The 20,767-nt window shown below is 32.8% G+C and overlaps 1 protein-coding gene across 2 annotated transcripts in view; it reads left to right on the forward strand.

The window, feature by feature from the left end:
* The window catches only part of LOC143203431 (discoidin domain-containing receptor 2), a 252,030-nt gene extending 231,961 nt beyond the window's left edge, over positions 1–20,069 (forward strand). For both annotated transcript variants that reach the window (XM_076415559.1, XM_076415561.1), the window contains exon 18: positions 19,775–20,069. In XM_076415559.1, coding sequence (XP_076271674.1) covers positions 19,775–19,927 — 153 coding nt within the window. In that variant the 3' untranslated portion in view covers positions 19,928–20,069. The remainder of the gene's footprint in view (positions 1–19,774) is intronic.
* The last annotated feature ends 698 nt before the right edge of the window (positions 20,070–20,767 follow it).

Below are 20,767 nucleotides of genomic sequence, written 5' to 3' on the forward strand. Positions count from 1 at the left end.
GGACTTCCTGTAACAAAACAGAAGATAAGCGTTCCGAGACCCACTCCTTGGATTTCTAAGAGAGATCGACTGTCTTCACAGAATCAAGCTCCTACTGGAATTATTATATACTTTCATATATATATATATATATATATATATATATATATATATATGTGCTGTGCTGGCTAGGGCAGAACTTTAATGATGCTCAAAACCAAAATCGAACCTTTTTTCTCTCTGTATGAATGTGCATATTATCATTTTGAAATATGGCAGCGTTTGGTAGCAATGTACTAGTATGTAAATAAAGACTGAAATTTTCTTTTTCCCAACCTAAATCGAAACATCGATAATACCTCAAATTTCTTAATAGCCGTTATACAAAGGCCTATATTCTAGAACAAACTAATTCTAAAACAAACACCCTATAAAACATAAACGACCTAAAATACTTTTTTACTTTCTGATGAATAATGTAATGCTAATTAAAAACTTACTGTACAAACTTTCTAGGAAATGAATTAACCGGTATGTTGACTTTTATATTATAGAAGAGACAATTTAATTAGGACGGGTCTACATTGTTACTAGGAATCGTTCTGCTAAAAAAAGTGATAAATTATTAATTTGCTGTACTGAAAAATTTGAAAATCTCATTCGCTTGTAGAATTCTTAAATAAATTAGAAACAACAGTAATCAAACTCGTTCAATATATTCTGTGAATCGATTTTATGTTTCGAAAAATATCACACATTTTTTGTATTACTCAATATAGTCTCAATCCTTCACTACAATTGTTTACTAGTCCGGCCTATCGATTCCATCTTTGGAATGGATATCTTTGGATAACATTGAAGCTGATTTTTAAATTTTGTATTTGATTGATATTTGATATTTGATTGACTTATCAATTGAAACTAAATCTTGCAAATAAAATGGTAGCCAAAATTTCATATTCTAATTCACCGAATAAAAGTAAAGTTATTTAAGCTCTTTTATTTTATTAATTTGCCACATTTCGAAGGAATCCATGATTAAAATTCTTTTCGTATTTTCACGTATTTTCTTGGACTGAAACCTAGATGCTAACTAGCTAAAGTAGCCGCCGTTCTATTAATAGCTATTGGGTGGTGGCATGCATTAGGATCAATAATATCTGTTGAAGCAAATTTAAATTCGATTGTTTAAACTTTTCTTTACATAAAAAGTCAGTTTTTCACTTAGTAATACTGTGTTATTCAGTGTATCAAGTGACGCCAATCATGGGAAACTCACAATTTAATTTCCGACATTCATTACTGTTACTTGACTTGAAGACCATCTACATTCAAAGCCCATCAAACACTTATATATTTATATAAATGCTGCATTTTTGGTTGATAAAATAAGTTCGCGTACAATGAGTTTCAAGATCTGTTGGACGAAAACCACACTCGAATTCCAAAAAGATAGTTCAAACAGTTTAACAGTTGATGAATCAACTATTTCTAGACAGAAAATCAAACAAAGAGACTAAGAAAAGAAAGGAGACACAGACAAAGAAAGAATTTTCTAGACACAGAAAATCAGTTAGCTGCCATTTTCATTGCCCATGCGCTCGCGCGTTATACGGCCATAGGCAATAGAATTTGACCTCAATGTCGATCACGCTCTGGCGCGTGACAAAAAAAATGTCAAGAAATGTTTAAATTTCGACTGGACACACGTAAAAAAAAGTTATTAGGAATATGTTATTGTTGTAATCATAAAGACGTAGTCGGCTTCTAGGATAAGTATTTCATCCCAGATCGGCAGCGAACGTGTTAATGTTTCAAAAAATATCTACGGCAATGACAGCATGAAGAAAACATAGTAAAACATCACTTGTGAGGAAGAATACTGGGCGAAATCCAAATTTTACTCACGAATGTCACGAAAGACCGACGAATATTAAATATAATTGTGTCCAGTTTGTATTAAATTATCGTGTAAAAGTGACAACAGAACTCAACAGTCACTTGAGTAATACTGCTTCGAAATCTTTTATAACGGAAGCCAACGCAAAGCTGCGCAAGAAAAAACCTGGTCACTTGATAAATGGAAGAATATGATATGATCCGATGAATCATGTCTTACGTTGTTTCCTACAAACGACCGGGTCTATGTATGGAGAACCCCCAAAGGAAACCAACGTTTCGGACTGCCTGGAGAAGTTCCGTTATGATTTGACGGCAATATCATGGTATTCAGCTGGTTCTCTCATTCATGTCACTGATTACTCACCAGATTACTGCCAATGAATATCTCGACATCCTCAATGATGAAATTATTACTATAATTAGTGCATTGCTGTCAAACGCTTCCATAATTCAAAATGATAATATGCCCATTCATGCACAGAGCAAAAATGGTTCAATTTTAGTTTGGAACATCATCAAACATCTCCCCTAGCCAGCACAATCGCTAAACTTCAACATAATTGAACCATTTGAAGGAGTTTTAGAGAAGAGGGTGAGAAGTTGATTTCCATGTCCAATATCATTAAAGAAACTGACGGATGCTTTTGCACAAGTATGGGACAAAATTCCGTTGGCAGAAATAATTGGTAGCTCAACACTTTTTGAGCATGGGTTTTACCTTCGTCCCTCAGGTTGCCCTTGAAAACCTTCTAAATGGCACTGTTTCTACACATTAAGCATAGTACTACTAGGATATTTAGTCACCCAGAGCAACTGGGCTGGGATCTAACAGAAAACAACAAGCTTTGGGAGGTGAAGATAGAGTATTATCGGAGCCTTAATACCACTAACATCAGTAGACGCAACTTAAACTTAGTCTCACGGCTCAGAATTGGTTACAGCAAGGTGACCCATTGTTTCTCATTAAGGGAATAAGTCCACTATTGTACATCGAATGTGGTTCCTCACTCTCTATCAAACACATACTAACCGAATGCCGAAGATATAACTAACTAATAAGATATGAAGAGTCTTAGGCTGCAGAATCTGGACAAGCTGATTAACTTTCTAACCGTAACAGCACTACTACTAAAAATATAATAGCGTGCAACTATATAACATTATGCATGTCCGTTTACATTTGTTGTATCTTGTTCCTTATCACTGTTATGGGTTGCGCAACCACTGTACTGTAGCTGTATGCTTTTACATATTTTGCTTGTCTTCTTGCAATATGTAGTCGTTGTCCTACACATTTAACTATATACTTTATATTCCGACTATTTATTTGTATTATTTTTGCATTCCATTCTTGTAATAACATTGTTAATTGAACTGATGTAAATGTGATGTATATTGTATATCTGTAAAAATATAAACAGTCACATGCTCAAATAATTTTGTCCATCTTCTGCATATAGTTTAACATATGCGAAGAAGTTTTAGACAAAAAATCTATCAATTTTCTTCAAAAAATGATTTATATGTCGGAAAAATAGGAGACTAGTTGTACGGCGATACAAAGTGACACTGAGGATCTAATAGAAAACAAACCAAACTTTTTTGTTTCCCACTCGTTCACCAATTAGGTAGTTTTAAAACAGGTGGCCGGATGATCAGGGCCGTATTATATTATATCTTCCTGCTAGAGAAACGGAAACAGGTATGTACGTGGTCTTTATTCCGTCTGGACAGCTTTTAGTTATAATAAACTTCCTTTTGAGCATGGGTTTTACCATCGTCCGTCAGGTTGCCTTTGAAAACCTTCTAAACGGCACTGTTTCTACAGATTACGCATGGTACTACTAGGATCTTTAGACACCTAGAGCAACTGAGCTGGGATCTAACAGAAAACAACAAGCTTTGAGAGGTGATGACAGAGTATTATCAGGGCCTTAATACCACTAACATCAGTAGACGTAACTTAAACTTAGTCTCACGGCTCAGAATTGGCTACAGCAAAGTGATCCATGTGTTTCTCATTAAGGGAATAAGTCCACTATTGTACATCGAATGTGGTTCCTCACTCTCTATCAAACACATACTAACCGAATGCCGAAGATATAACTCGCAGACACGGTTAGATAACCTGGGAGAGACGATGAAGAGTCTTAGGCTGCAGAATCTGGACAAGCTGATTAACTTTCTAACCGAAACAGCACTACTACTAAAAATATAATAGTGTGCAACTATATAACATTATGCATTCATATATATATATATATATATATATATATATATATATATATATACATGCATCTGTGTGCTTGTACATATTTTGCTTGTCTTCTTGCAATATGTACTCGATATCTTACACATTTAACTATAGACTTTATATTAGTAAATGTGATGTATATTGTATATCTGTAATGATATAAACAGTCACGTGCTGAAATAATTTTGTCCATCTTCTGCATATAGTTTAACATATGCGAAGAAGTTTTAGACAAAAAAAGCTAACAATTTTCTTCAAAAAGTGTTTTATTGACAAAGTGACACTGATAGAAAGCAAACCAAACTTTTTTGTTTCCCACTCGTTCACCACTTAGGTAGTTTTAAAACAGGTGGCCGGATGATCAGGGCCGTATTATTTTACATCAACCACAGGGATGTATGTAGTCTTTATTCCGCCTGGACAGCTTTTAGTTATAATAAACTTCATTTTTGGGTATCGATTGTACCTTCTTCCGTCAGGTTGCCTTTGAAAACCTTCTAAACGGCACTGTTTCTACCCACTTTTTATACCCATTACGCATGGTACCTTCTAATGATACAGAGCGAAACCGACGGTCTATTACAAAACGTACCAACCCGTCTCACACGTTTACCATTCGGGTGGTTTTAAAACAGATGGTCGGATAATCAGGGCCGGAATACATAACATATATTGTAAAGTACGAAATAATCAGAATATATACAAGCATCTAATATTATTAGGGGTAATCATATTTAATGAAAAAACGTGTTAAACATTTGATAACAATACCAGATTTCCAGTTTGATTTTCGAAATCACGATTCAACAATCGATCAAGTGCACAGAGTAACTGCGGCTATTGAAAGAGTGTTTGAAGAAAAGAAATACTGCCCTGCAATATTCCTGGATGTCTCACAAGCTTTTGATCGGGTTTGGCATTTGGGATTAATCTGTAAGATGAGCAAACTGTTACCGCGTAACTATTGTCAATTGCTGGAGTCATATTTATTCGGAAGAAAATTTAGAGTATCGCACGAAATGGCGTTCTCGACATTTAAAAATATCTCGGAGTTCCACAAGGTAGCGTCTTAGGACCTTTCCTGTATCTGCTCTACACTGCTAACAATCCAACAACAAAAGAAACACTTCTTGGAACCTTTGCTGATGACACAGTTATTATGGCAAAATATATATCTCTGCCTAGGGCAATAGAAAAAGTGCAAGTTGCAGTCAACAAAATCTACAAATGGACAAAATATTGGAAAATTCAACTTAATAGCTCCAAATCTGTCCACGTTAATTTTGCATTAAGGCGAAATAATAAAAACTTAATTATATCACTCAATGGATGACCGATTCCTCAAGCAGAATCAGCACAATACCTTGGAGTCCATCTTGACGGTAGATTAAATTGGAACCATCACGTTAGACAAAAAACAAAACACATTAGAACCAAAATAAAACAACTATACTGGTTAGTCGGAAGATACTCCCAACTTGATCTAAAATCAAAGAGGTTGATCTATAATATAATTATAAAGCCAATTTGGACCTGGATGGGGCGCAAATATGGGGTTGCACTAAAAATTCAAATCAGTTAGTCATACAGCGCTGTCAAAACAAGGTTCTTCGATTGAATACCAATGCCTATCGCTATGTAACCAATGAAGAACTGCACGATGACCTGGAAATCAAATGGATTTACGAAGTTCTGCAGGATTTCGCCTTGAAACACGAAAGAAGATTACTAAATCATACTAACGTGGAAGCAATACAACTGCTGGACAGCGCGCAGGATATCAACTTGTGTGAACATTTAGTGTGTATAATTAGTGTAAATTATAGCTCTAAGTTAATAATTAATAAATAAATATAATTTTATAATTGAGGAATACATACTGATGTATTTTCTCGCACTTTTCTTGCTTGTTAATTAATCCAAGCACATAGGAAATGTAGTAATGAATTAGTTGTAATAATAATAATAATTAAGATTGTACTAAGCGTATCTAATAAAGATGTTATAAAAAAATATATTTAATGAAAAATTATTTCGGCTTTTTGAAAAGGCTTTAAAAATTTACAAGCAGAGACACTTGTTTATTTAATTACAACGTAGGGTAAAAGTCTCGCTTCCATTGACGCAATTTCCACTGCGATTTCCACTATTTCTACTCATTCTTGTGGCGTATATTTATCCGTACGTCTAATTTGGACGTCTATACAACACAATGGTTAAAGTGGAACTGAGTTAAACGACACATAACCAAAATGGCGCGCAACAAAATAGTAGAGGGACTTTTGTCTCACCTTAGTGTCAAATCAAAATGGTAGCGGAACTTAAAGATCTTAGAGTACAAAAGTGAGAAGTAAATAAATATTACTATAAAAAATTGCTTAAAAGCCTTTAAGCCCTTGAATTTGAAAAAAAATGGTCAAAATGAATAACTTGAATAAATATGGAATATAGATCATATTTATCGAAAAGTACTAATTAACATTAATATTGCTGGCTTGGTGGCGCAGAGGTAAAGGCGATGGGACGGTCCTCCTACTGTTGCGATAGCTACGGGTTCGAATCCTGCTGGGATATGGTCGTAAATTTATGTTTGTGGTTGTTTAAGATTTGTGAATTTTCTAGGCAAGAGTGTAAAATCCGACAAGGAAAGTTATGCCAGTCACGCCAGTAACCAGGCTGGGTAAGACCGGATGCCTTCTGGGATGATTTCTAAAGTTGGTCATTCGCCAGTCGGTAGGCTTAATGTTGAGGACCTTGGTTCGGAGCCCACGTTAAACTTTAGGCCCAGTCCAGATAAACGCATAGTTGGTAAAAGGAGACTTTAAAATATATTTAAAAAAAAACATTAATATTCGTTTAATTTGAAAAAATCGTCGAAGTGCAAGCATACTTTTTTCGGATCCCCAAAAACATTTCAAACACGTCATTGAATAAAGTATTCTTTTCACGGAATATTGAAAACTCGTCATCGGGAAATGTATGGAAAATGAACAAAAAAGATTCCAATCAGAAATATTATGTAATATTATTAAACAACTGATGTTCGACGAGCAATAACTCAACAAGGAACTGGGGGTGACGAGGGCGTGGAAGGGGGTGAGTGTGAGAGGAGTGGAGGGGAGGTCCTCATGACGATCAGCGTGGAAATTTATCGTCTGCACTAAACCATGTGACATTGTTCTCGACCGTGGAGATAAACACTGTTTAGTTAAAAAATTAGGATTTACCGAAAAGAAATGTTCGCACAACTTCATAAAGCATTTTGGATGTTTCTTTCGTTTTGTTCGCAAAAAAAACTCTAATAATAGAATTATTTTTTCTATAAAATATGATTATCTTATCTGGATAATATTAGTTGTGGTAATAACATTTAGTTATAAAGGTTTCATATAGGTTTTAACACACACACAGTCAGTGTGATGATAGATTAAATTGGAAATATAATTTTAGACATAAAGCAGAGCAGATTAGACTCAAGGTCAATGAACTGTACGGATTGGTCGGAAAATACTCTCAGCTTGACCTAAAATCAAAGAGATTAGTTTATTAGTCAATCATAATGTGTATTTTGACCTACGGGGTGCAAATATGGGGTTGTACTTAAATATTAAACCAACTAGTAATCCAACGCACCCAAAACAAAGTTTTACGATAAATTACCAATACTTATCGATATGTATCCAATGCAGGGCTACACAATGACCTTGAAATCAAATGGGTACACGAAGTGATTCAAAATTTCACCTTAATACATAAAATAAGGTTGCCATATCACAAAAACGAGGTTACAATACACCTACTGTACAACACGTAGGAAATCAAGATTGAAGCGAACCAAACCACACGAAATTTAGTGTAAAGTTTATTCTTAACTTTAACTTAAATATATTAGTTTAGGTTGAGCTTTTAGAAAAAGCTTTAAAAATTTAAGAAAGACTTGTTTATTTAAATATAAAAATAAAAAATCGATATAAGAGTAACTAACCGAAAGTATCAACTTTTAGCACAGAGCAGTGGGAAGTAAATAAATATTACTGCAAAAAATTACTTGAAAGCCCTTAGGCCCTAAGATCTGAAAAACAAAACTCAAAATTAATGACCCAAATAAATATGGAAAATACTTCGCATTTACTCAAAAATACTAATTAACGTTAATATTCGTTTAATTCGAAAAAGTCGTCGAAGCGGAAACATCCTTTTTTCGGGTCCCGAAAACATTTCAAACACGTCATTGAATAAAATATTCTTTTCACGTAAAATTGAAAACTCGTCGTATGGAAAACGAACAAAAAAGATTCCAATCAAAAATATTATGTAATATTATTAAATAACTAATACTCGACGAGCAATAACTCAACCAGGAACTGGAGGGTGACGATGGTGAGAGAGACTGTGAGTGAGAGGGGGGAAAGGAGGAGGGGCGGTCCTCATGGCGACCAGCGTGGAAATTTATCGTCTGCACCAAACCATGGGACATTGTTCTCGGGCGGGGAGATAAACATTGTTTAGTAAAAAAAAATGAGGATTTCACCGAAAAGAAAAGTTTATACGACTTCATAAAGAGTAAAGCTTTTTGGATGTTTTTTTACTTTGTTCGCAAAAAACACTCTAATTATATATACAGTTTACAATATTATATAAGTGTTATTATCTCATCAGAATAACATTACGAGGGGTAGTGGTACTTTCTATCTTTGTACTTGGTTTTATCAGATGACGTTACGTTTTGGTAAATACAATCAATATAAAATTAGAATATTTATTAAGCTACAATTGGTCAGAGTACAAATAATAATAAATGCCACTGCAAACCAAAAATTTTAAATAGGTATTAAAAGTTATTGAATTAACAATCGGAAAAATGGAAAATTTCTAAAATATTAGTTATTAGATTAAGCATCTTCATTAGTTACTGCTTACAGATGATCAGAAATTTGACGATGGTTTAAAAAAACTTCACCGCCGGTGTGGTTGGCGTAGTGGTAAAGGCGACAGGACGGCCCACCTACTCTTGCGATTTGTGATTGTCCTAGGTAAGAGTGTAAAATACGACAAGGAAAATGATTCCAGTCACGCCAGTAACCAGGCTGGGTAAGACCGGATGTCTTCTCGGATGATTTCTAAGTTGGCCACTCGTTAGTCGGTAGGCTTAATGCCGAGGACCGTGGTTCAGAGCCCATGTCAATCTGTAGAACGGTTCCATATAAACCCTCGCTGGTAAAATGACCACCAAAATATTAAAAAAATAAAATTTTCACAATCATTTTAAATGAAGAAGATACTCTAGCATTCAGTCATCCCCTTAAGTTAAAACGTAAACTTAAACTGAACATATCAAATACGCATTCGAATACGAATTAATAGAGAAAAGATTAGATTATTGACAACTAAAGGATTGTCTGTTATTGTAAAGTCGCATTTGCTGTTTTAAGCTGAAACGCCCAAGCTGCGATTAGATCGTGCGGGTGGAAGAAAGGGAATACTAAAATTCAGACTAACTTCTTTGGATCGCTTAACTTGCCAATGTTTATGGAAAGCTGCAAGGCTTGCACAGTGACAGAATCTCACGCATATAATCGTGGAGGTTTTTTTAATACGACGCTTATTGCAAACTCCTCATGTTTCTCTTCCATATAATGTTAAGAATGAAGTAAATAATTTAAAATACGATTACAATGGTCTAGATATGTGAAATCGAATGAAAGGTGAACAAATTTCGCACAGGCTTTTATGGCAAAATCGATTAATGATGATGATGTGGCCAACCAAGGTTGTCACAGAGGCCGACAAAAATATGTTTATCACAAATTACCTCAATCTAATATATTTTTGGGTACTCGCTTCAGCGGTACATATACTAAAATTGGAATGATACAGAGAAAATTAGCAGGGCCTGTAGGAATGTTCGTCTGGTCGGTCGGTCGGCATGTGTGGCTATCGATGCGATTGTTTGTCCGAACATTCACTACGATTTTGTGGAAGGAATTTGCACGTGAACTAAGAACACTGTTTAAAGAAATACTTGTTTATTTCAATTATAATTGTTACATGTGGTCGATGGGACAAATGACAGGATATTAGGTTAGGTAAAGAAAGTACGGTAAAGAAAAGAAAAAGCGAAACGTCGCCGTGGTGGTCTTTTATAGCCGGACACCGCATGGTACCAATCCACCGGCGTTACAAGACGGGATTACTTAGCCAAGAAAAGGGAAGGATCACTTATTGGAAACTTCATCTTCTGGAGTAAATATGTGAAACACTACTTTACTATTAGGATAGTTAGACATCTAGACCAAGTCAGATGGAATCTAATAGAAAATAACAACCTTTGGGAGGTGAAAGAGTATCATCAGGGCCTTAATACGTTAGTGGTGTTAAGGCATCAGCAGTCGCAACTTAAGCTTATTCTCGCATCTCAGAATTGGTCACTGGAAACTGACTAATGAGTTTCTCATTAAGGGAAGAAGTCCACTAATGTACGTCCAATGTGATTCCTCACTGTCTATCAAACACATACTAACTGAATGCCGACGATGCAACTCGCAGAGGCGGTTGGTCAACCTGGGAGAGACGATGGACCATTGTCTTATTCTACTTCTCTTCTTGCAATATGAACTCTTTTTCCCACACATTTAGTTCTAGAATTTATATTCCGACCATGTATTTATAATGTTCTTTGAATTATATATCTAACATTGTATACATTAATAGATATAAATGTGTTGTATATTCTATATCTGTAAATAGGCCCTAAATAGTCCAGGAGGCTGATGGGTCTACAATATATAAATAAATAAATAATATATTTTTGGGTGTATTATATTGTACTATTTTATCAACAATATCACGTCGATTATATATCTCAAAAAAATTAGTTAATTATAACGTTTTCTAACTATAATATTAAATTACTTAGATAAGAGTATTAGATGCCCATTTTTTGCAATTCCTTTTAATAGAAATTACGAAGAAAGTAAATATTAGCTACAACCTTCACATAATATATTTAATTCAGCAGGAAATTTTTTGAATATCATTGGAATAAAAATATAAATAATATTATGGAATATAGAAAATATATTTGAAATTGTATGTATATTATAAAATTATATTGATAATGATAAATAAATTATATTACTAATATTAATTATATTATATGTATAATATGTATATTTGAAATTATATGCTCGGTGGTGTGCAATGGTTAATATAATAGGCTGGTTACTCCCAACTACAATGGTCGGAGTTTCGAATCCCGCTCGAAGCATGGATGTTTCTAATTTATGTATGTGTTTGTGATTATCTACACTTAATGAGACTACGATAATTATATTATTATTATTATTATATATAAAAGATTAAATGTAAATATAAATAAAACGGCAACCTAATTGATAACACAACATATTTCCTGGGAAATATAATCCATTTCCCTCTTTCATAACTTTTTAGTGCCATCAATTAAGATAAGCTGTATTAAAGTTCCTTTCTTTTTGTTACTTCATACTGAAAGCATAGTAAGTTTGTGTGTGTTAATATTTTATCTACTTGTGTAAATTGTGGATTGGATAATTAAAATTGCATGATGTATGTATATCAAAAGCATATACCAAAAAGCAATGTTTTAAAGATCAACAAAAATCAAACCGCATGATATGTATTAAAATTACTGCTGTGTCTTATTATGGTAAAATCGGGTAGTTAATGATACAGCTTAATATTCTACTAACAATATTGAAACAAATCAGCCTGTTGATCTACGAATTGTATTATTTTATTTTGTATTAATTTTATATTTTTTTAACAAAGTTATTGGAGAATGAATTTTTCGGGCTTGCGTAGATCCAAAAAAATTCCACCTATCTCGGTTAAGCTTAATATATATATATATATATATATATATATATATATATATATATATATATATATATATATATATTTGACTCACTGTCCATCGTATATATAGAATGGCTTCGCATTACTTTTCATGTAGTATAATTAGATTTTCCTTGAATATACTTTTGCCATCGCTCCATGGACACATTTTAGGTTCGTTTCGTTATTTTCGTTACCTATAAACAAATAATAGTGATTACACTGAAGTCAAAAATTCTAATTGTACTCATATCAGGCACACACAAATGGTGCAATCAAACTGAAATAAAGCAATCGCGTTATGGAAATAAGCCAATCAAATAACTTTGTTGAGAAATTCAATATAACCAATCAAAAAGTAGTCTCAGTACCTGCATAGGAGGGATCGCGCAAAACATCCCCTGTTACGTCTATTTAAGTTAAACCTCTATCTAATACTCTTTGGCATTGAATCGGCTGTCATTTGACAGCTATCGTCATCAGACTCCTAAAGTAATATATAGAGTATTAACTTAATACATTTTAATTTCAGAAATGATTTGTGTGGTTTCAGCAGGAAGGCGTTGAGAACGTCATTTCGCTACACTTCGTTGGTTAGTTTAAATGACCATTACAGCTATCTATAAAGAAAATATTTTATTAGAAAAACATTTCATTGGTTGAGAATTTCATATGAATCATGTGACCAAACCCCGACGTCACATTCTACTGACCAATTGAATTTGAAATAATACCCAAAAGTAATTTTTTCATCACAAATCTTTCACTCGCTACAATACCATTTTCTACAGTTATATTCAATTAATCATCACTCTCATCAGCAATTTCCAGCATTGCATAGCATTATCACATATCCTGAAAGTTTCCTTCAGTCACTTTCACTTTCCGATTCACTGTCCAATTCAATCACTGTTAATTTCTAATCTTTTCAATTACTTCATCTGTATATCTTATCGAGCTCATCCAAACCGAAGGTGTTATGGTTGAGAATGCTTACTTCCACATATCCAAACAGTTTTAGATCGAATATCCTTCTCGACCAGCAATATATCTGCAATTAATTATTAATATACATAATGACCAATCTAACCTAATCGATTGTTACTGTAACTTTTACCTTTTTCCATCATTTTTTGTTGTCTTTACACTTTTTTTGTTGCCAAGAGTGCTACAATGAACCATTTTGAAATATTCAAGTTTCATCAAGATACACAAATTCTTCCAATACAGTATTACAATATCTCCCTTGGTCTTATTGTATGCCTTTAAAAATTTAATTATTTTTAAGGCAATGTCTGGAAGTTCCATTAAACCTCTCCGAGGGTTATCTTTACACCATCTAAACCCTATGCCCTGTAAGAATATGTGAAAGATTGTCTTACATTGCTCAAAAAGCTGCATGTCCCTAACTCTTTTTATGTATACTTTCCAGACAGACAATTGCCTCTAAAATAATTTTGTTAAATTATGTTTAGATCGATAAAATAGTTTGTGTGTTCACTGTTCTTATACATTTCGTATATTTGGTCTTGAATAAAGCCAATATCAAGATGGTCAGGATTCGTCACACATTTTGTATATGGACGGGTTTTCTTGGGTGAATTTAAAGTATTATTCTTCATTTTGTAAGCGATGTTATTCACAGTACCCACACTAATATTTAACGTGGCAGCAACTGACTAAAAACATTTTCAATAAAATTGTAGGGACTTATATTATTTAATATCAACTCTAACGGAAATTATAGGCAAAAGGGGGTCTCCTTTTCGAAACATTTTATTAAAGCCGCAATGAATTTGTGATCCTGATTGTTGTTTTCAACATTTTCAAACGAAATGATATCATATATTAGGGTGCGATTTAAAATTTATCAAAATAATCAAAGTGCTAAAATAACGTTTGTCGATTTTTAATCTGTAGTACTAATAACAAATATTTTTAATAATTTTGCGTACGTCTGACAACCAGCCGTCGTCCGTTTGTCAGACATATGCAAAATTCTTTAATGTTATAGTGTTAAGAGGTTTTAACTCTTACCTGTAATTATTGTTTTCAGATATACTATAATCTCAAAGAAAATTATATTTGATAACATTATTTTATTTAGATTAGAATTTTCTTGTATGTCAAAGCCAAACTGTTGCGTTGATGCGGTAACATTGCAATGTTTCTACGTCACAAATATCCATGACGCATTACTAAAAAAACTTTGAATAGACTATATATACTCTATGATCTGGCCTGACTAAACACCTCTCGGTCAGAACGGAAGTAGGTTCAATTTATCAGATCATTTAATTATATAATATATTATTCTTTAATCGACAGAAATATTGTAAATAAACTTGCGTTCAGTGCAATATGTTAATATAAACATTCAAAATATTATGTTGATAAAAATACAGTGGACGTCACTCATATTCAGCGACTCTTACAAAGTTACATCAACAGGTTATACAGAAAAGAAGAAAAATCACCGTTCAATCTAAAAATCAATCGTTGTACAACGTTATTAAATAACAGATACCCATATACCGATAATCCCAAAGCGGGAGGCCCGGGGGATGGGTAAGGGGGACGCTCATCGCGACTTTCAGCGTCAAAATTTATCGTCTGTGCACCGACGAAAAGATACACACACACCGTTTTTTTTCCGTAAAAAAATGGAGATTTATTTACGATCTAATCGAAACTCCATATAACTTTATAATGATTTTTATTTTTTTGGGAAAAAAGTTAGTGCTGGATGAAAATTAGCTACGGCTTTAGGAGAGGCGGCCCGATAAAAATCTCATAACATCTGTGTCGTTCCTTTTTATTTTCGAATCTTCCTCTTTTTCATTAAAAAAGTAAGTGGTTATATCGGAAGTTGCTGATGCGGAATTATTTTCCGCGTCGGAATATCGGAATATAACCTAATAAGAAAATAAATGAATACAAAACGCTTTATTTTTCTGGCGTGAAGTCGTTATTATTGTATCGTAGCTAAGTCGATTTTATTTCGGAGGTTTTTTTTTGTAAAATTATATCGTCGAAAGATTCGCTCCCTATATATAATATGTAGGGTGTACAAGTTATTTATGGCGTTTTTTCTAAGTTTTTTTTCATATAAATTCGCATGATTTAGTTTACTTTGATTTTTCCACTTCAGCATTTACAATTTCAGTCTCGTCCATTTTTGTACAATCACAAACTGTCCAGGATAGCACTCCCTCATTGCAGGTAATAATTTCGTACCAGCAAAACCATCTGCTAAAATGTTGGTTCTCAGAATGGAATATTATATCTTCTGGAGAGAACACATTTTAGGCTTTAAATGAAAAACAACTAAATATCTTAATATTAATAAATTCTTATTCTACAGAAAACTAGAGATTGCTTATTATATAATATTAAGGACCTCTAAATATATAATCAGCTCTAAACTGGATTAGCTGCTCCTTATACTAATTTAGTAAATATAAGAATCATTATGCAGAGGGCAAAAATATTTCACCACATAGCTATCAAAATTTCTTTATATACCTCCTATAAACCAAGATTCAATATATTTCACATCTGCCATCATGAACTTTGCCCTTTATCGAAATACATTTTAGCGGTTTACAATAAACAAAATGTTTCAAAAATTGTTCACTAACATTTCAGAAATTATTCCTTCTATATATCCTATCAAATTTTACAAATTGCAAGGTGGTTTACATGCATGTAAAATTTTTCTATAGGATCAGACGCTGTAATACATCATAAAAAACCTTATAATCTCACTTAGTTATATGCTATGACTTGCCAAACTCACTGTAAACTATCGATAATATATTGTCTCCACATCCGATATTGATACAAGTTCTTGAATTATACAGTTGGTTGTCTCTCGACTCAACAGCAATTCAGCGGATCCACAAATTATAAATATATTATATTTTAAATTATTTTCTCCATATGTAAATCGTAAGATAGATTAAGAGCCTGGTGCAACTAGAGTGGGACCTGCTAGAGGAGGAAAACAAGCTTTGGCCAATTAAGAAACACTTCGTTTTTCTTCTCTTTAGAATGAGAGATTTAGAGATAAAATTAGATAAAACAGGCTGCTGATTGGACGTCACTGTCAAGTTACTCGTTCCTTTCTAATACATAGAGACCTCTGTGTTCTATTTGTGAGAAACCAATGCCAGTCTGCCATATTCTAACAAAACTTTTTAACTATTAGAGAGTCACGGCTTGCCTGATTCATTGAGTGATGTTTTCTAGTGAAGTTATTTGATTTTTTCAAGGAAGTGGGTTTATTTATTTATTTAATTATTTCTTAGAAAGTAAAACAGACGGAGGGTTTTTAACCTCTCCGTTTTCGTTAATATTTCTTGGACTGTATTAATGTATCACTTTCTATTAATAGTCTAAAAAATGTTAGATAGAAAGCGTCGATAGAGGCTCTCAATATTGCCCTTTATTATCTACGGATTTCTTACGTTAGATGCTTAGTGAAATTTTAATTTGTTTATCTTAATGTTAATTGTTACTTGAATCATCCCTCGACAATCGACCAAGTGCACAAAGTAACAGCGGTTGTTGACAGGGCATCCGAAGAAAAGAAATACTGTCCTGCAATATTCCTGGACGCCTCACAAGCTTTTGACCGGGTGCCATTTGCGATTAATCTACAAAATGAGATAATTCTTACCGCGGAATTATTGTCATTTTTAAGAAATTTAGCGTCTCATATGAACGGACATGGTCAACATTTAAACTTATTTCGTCTGGGGTTCCTCAGGAAAGTGTCTTGGGACCACACTTGTAACTGCTATATACTGCTGATATCATAACTGCAAAAGAAACAGTACTTGGAACATATGCCGACGACAAAGTTATCACAGCAAAATATGTATCTCTATCTAAGACTGTAGAAAAAAGTACAAGTAGCGGTCAACAAGATCTACACATATACTAGAGACTGTAAAATACAGCTTAGTAGCTCCAAACCTGTCCATGCCAATTTTGTATGGCCGCGAAATGGTAAAATCCTAATTATATCCTTGACGCATGCCCGATTCCTCAAGGAATACATCTCGATGGTAGGTTAAATTGGAAAGATCATGTTAGAGAAAAATCAGAGTAGATTAGGTTCAAAGTCAAGCAACTGTACTGGTTAATCGGGAGATACTCTGAACTCGGTCTAAAATCAAAGAGATCGGTTTATCAGTCAATCATGAAGTCAGTTTGGACTTATATGTGTGCAAATATGGGATTACAATCACACATGACATCAAACCAACTAGTAATCCAATGCACCCAAAACAAAGTTCTACGATTAATTACCAATACTTATCGCTACGTAACCAAGGAAGGACTGCACAATGACCTTAAAATCAAATGGATATACGAAGTGATTCAAGACTTAAAATTACAGGAAAAAAATTACATATATCAGTACACAAGTAAATTTAGTACGATATAAATACAATACAGTATGTTTTATCCAAGTTAAGACTAAATTAAAATTAGGCTATTTAAACTAATGTTAAAAGTAATACTTATGACACTATATACTGTATATCTTCCGCTTTGCTGCAATGGATAAATGAAAGCCATAGAAGACAAACTAAGAAGCTAAGCTAAGCTATCTGCAAAGCCGAGATCGAAAGTGTGAAATAAATAAGCAAAGAACAATGTAATTTTATTTGAAAATTTAGGTACAGATATTATTCTTTTAATCAGCCTGTTGTATTTATTATTTTTGTAATATATATTTTAGGTGTTAAATATGGATAAAATATAAGGACTTTATAACTGCATAATTTTCATAGATGGAACATATAGGACAAATAGAAGACATTATGAATTATTAACAGTAAACATGTGTAAACATTTTAAAGCATTGATAAACATTAAGGTGTTTAATGATTAATGCAATAAGATATGTGACCATATGAGATTTTATGCTTTGAACTTAGTATCAATTATTTTGATTATTTTGGAAAACCTGAAGCTAATTTAATGTTTGTAAAAATATTTCTTTAATACAACTTTTTCAATGATAAAAAATATATTACTATGTTCCTTATTGTTTTAATATACAAACAGGCTAAAGTCAAATATTAATTCCAAATTGTTTTATTCATATATTCTCTGTTTTAATATATAAACAATTATTACTTCATTTTTTATTAATTATTATTTCACACTTTTGATTATTACATAAATGTAAAGAAATATGACGCATACTTATATTTGATAATCTGTTGTTGTTACAGTCCTGAAAATAATCTTACTTATGACACTTTCTTATAATATTCATATTATAATATGACATATTAATATGCACTAATGAATATCTGAATATTTTGTTGATTATTGAAGGATAGTGGAAATCAGATTTAATTAATTAAATAGATTTTAATTAAATAATTTTATTTTTTTTAATATACAGACATTTATTATTTTAATTAAAGCTATATATCAAATGTATTTCCGATCTTATATTGAAAATACCGTGAAAACAAGTTTTAGTAACATATCATTTTTCAATTAGTCCCTTCACTCTGTTATGAGAGAAACATCATTAATTAAACAAAGTATTAAGTTGCGGTCGAATTTCGACTGCAGAGCGATCACTGGTAATCATATAGTTAGACAAAAAATAAAACGTGGATTATATTTTGACATCCCTAATATATGCAACAAATTCTGACGACCTCAATTATCGCCCGTATAATCTCAACAAAAAGGCAGACAGCGGAGGACATCGACTTCTAATTTAAAATATTCACACCATCCAGATAAGAAGCCGGAGATTTATTTAGGACATAATCGAATATTTAGATAGCTTTATAACCATATTTATTTATTCAAGACAAACATTAAAGGTGTCTGGATGTAAATTAGCCCCAACTTACGAAAAACATGATAAAACATTACTTTGTCGACGCTGTTTTTATTAGAATGCTTTTTTTCTAGATTATATTAAAATGTATAAGGTAATTTAAAATTTACTTGATATATTATGTCTAAAATATAACTTGATATTATAGATTTTTTGTCAACCTTGTTTTACATAAAAAAAGCAATGAACTTAATATTGGAAATATTGTCTATTGTTTGCGCTTCCTGCGATATTAAAATTATTTAAGAAAATGTTGTTAAAACATATTAAACAATTTATAGAAATAGCAGATTTCCAGTTTGGATTTCGAAATCATCACTCAACAATCGGTGAGGTCCACAAAGTAACAGTGGTTTTTGAAAGGGCATCGGAAGAAAAAAAAAATACTGCCCTGTAATATTCCTGGACACCTCACAAGCTTTTGTGTTTTTTAGCAATCTAAGTGAACCGAATTTATGCAAGGGAAGAAAATTCGCTGTTAGAACAATGACGATTAAGTTTAAGGGCGAAGATATGTAGATTTTATGTTTTATCTATTGTAAATTACAAAGCACTGGAATATTAATATAATATGCCCGAAAATGTAATATCATTTTATTTATATATGTGGTCGTATAGTAGAGAAAAGAATCGGTTTAATTTTCTTCATTAGTATTCTCGTGTGAAGCTGAACCGGGAAACTACTAAGTATATAAAAGTCGTATTCCAATGCAATTGTTGTATTAATATTTCAGAGCAATTGATAAAGAACTATCATATGAATTATGTAAATTCTTCTTAAATTTATTTAAACTCGATGCTGATAATTTATTAGTGATTTTGCTTTAACATAAACACAGTTAACTTCTCCAACTTCTAATGATGTTGTATCTCATTTCTTTCAGATATATCTGGACATACCCCACAACTGTCCGAAGGAGATTTACGACTTGATGTGCGAATGTTGGAACCGTAACGAATCGGATAGACCCTCGTTCAAGGAGATCCATCTCTTTCTGCAGCGAAAGAATCTGGGTTACAAGCAGGAGTTTCGCTGACCCAACGTGCTCGATCGACTTCAGACGCTCTACGACAATAATTTCGAAGCATTGAGCGACACGCTGCGGGCGCTACAACTTCGACAAATCGAAACCGACTGACCGACCGCGCTTTCTCCTCAGTCAGTGACAAGGCAAGGACTGTAACGTAGTTTTTAACATTAGATTAACTAACTTTAAAGATACAGGTCAGAATGGTTGGTCTTTGTTCAAGGTAAAAGGTAAATTTTGGTTTGAATTGAACTAATTAATAATTTCTATAAAATAATTTTAATTTGAAATATTGAGCTGCTTGATTTGTTTAAATAATTAAAAGTGTAAATCAGACATAAGTGATGTTGTTCCTTAGCATGTTTGTACCTTTGGATTGAAATTTTCAATTATTATAAAATAAGTCAATTTTAACATAACAACTATATTTATTTGGTCAGATTGGCAGCTGTATTGATAGAGGTGATCTGTTCTTTTTATCAATTTGTGAATAATGATTATTTTAACTACTATCCAAATTACAGCAAATCGCATTGTACAATAAAAATGAGTTAACATGTAAATGTTATTGAAGTTTGATAATAACTTTGCCATGGGGTAGCTCCACTTGAAATGGAGAATTTAGGATGTTGATAGATTTATTCTCTTCATTTTTAGATAGCTCAGATGGGAATACCTTCAATACTTATTTGTGATTAGAGAAAACATCAGCCCTTTCTTTTTTGCTTTAGTACGATTACTGTCATTATTTTTGGTATATGTGGGTTTTGCTGCCGGGATTTTTTAGGCTTTTTTGTTACTTCGATGGATAATAAACTGTAGCCTCAGTTGGTGTGAGATTTTCCAACT

Source organism: Rhynchophorus ferrugineus, unplaced genomic scaffold (genome assembly GCF_030347505.1).
Source record: "Rhynchophorus ferrugineus isolate W39M unplaced genomic scaffold, kcgeb_rfMv2 rfM10, whole genome shotgun sequence".
NCBI lineage: Eukaryota > Metazoa > Arthropoda > Insecta > Coleoptera > Curculionidae > Rhynchophorus > Rhynchophorus ferrugineus.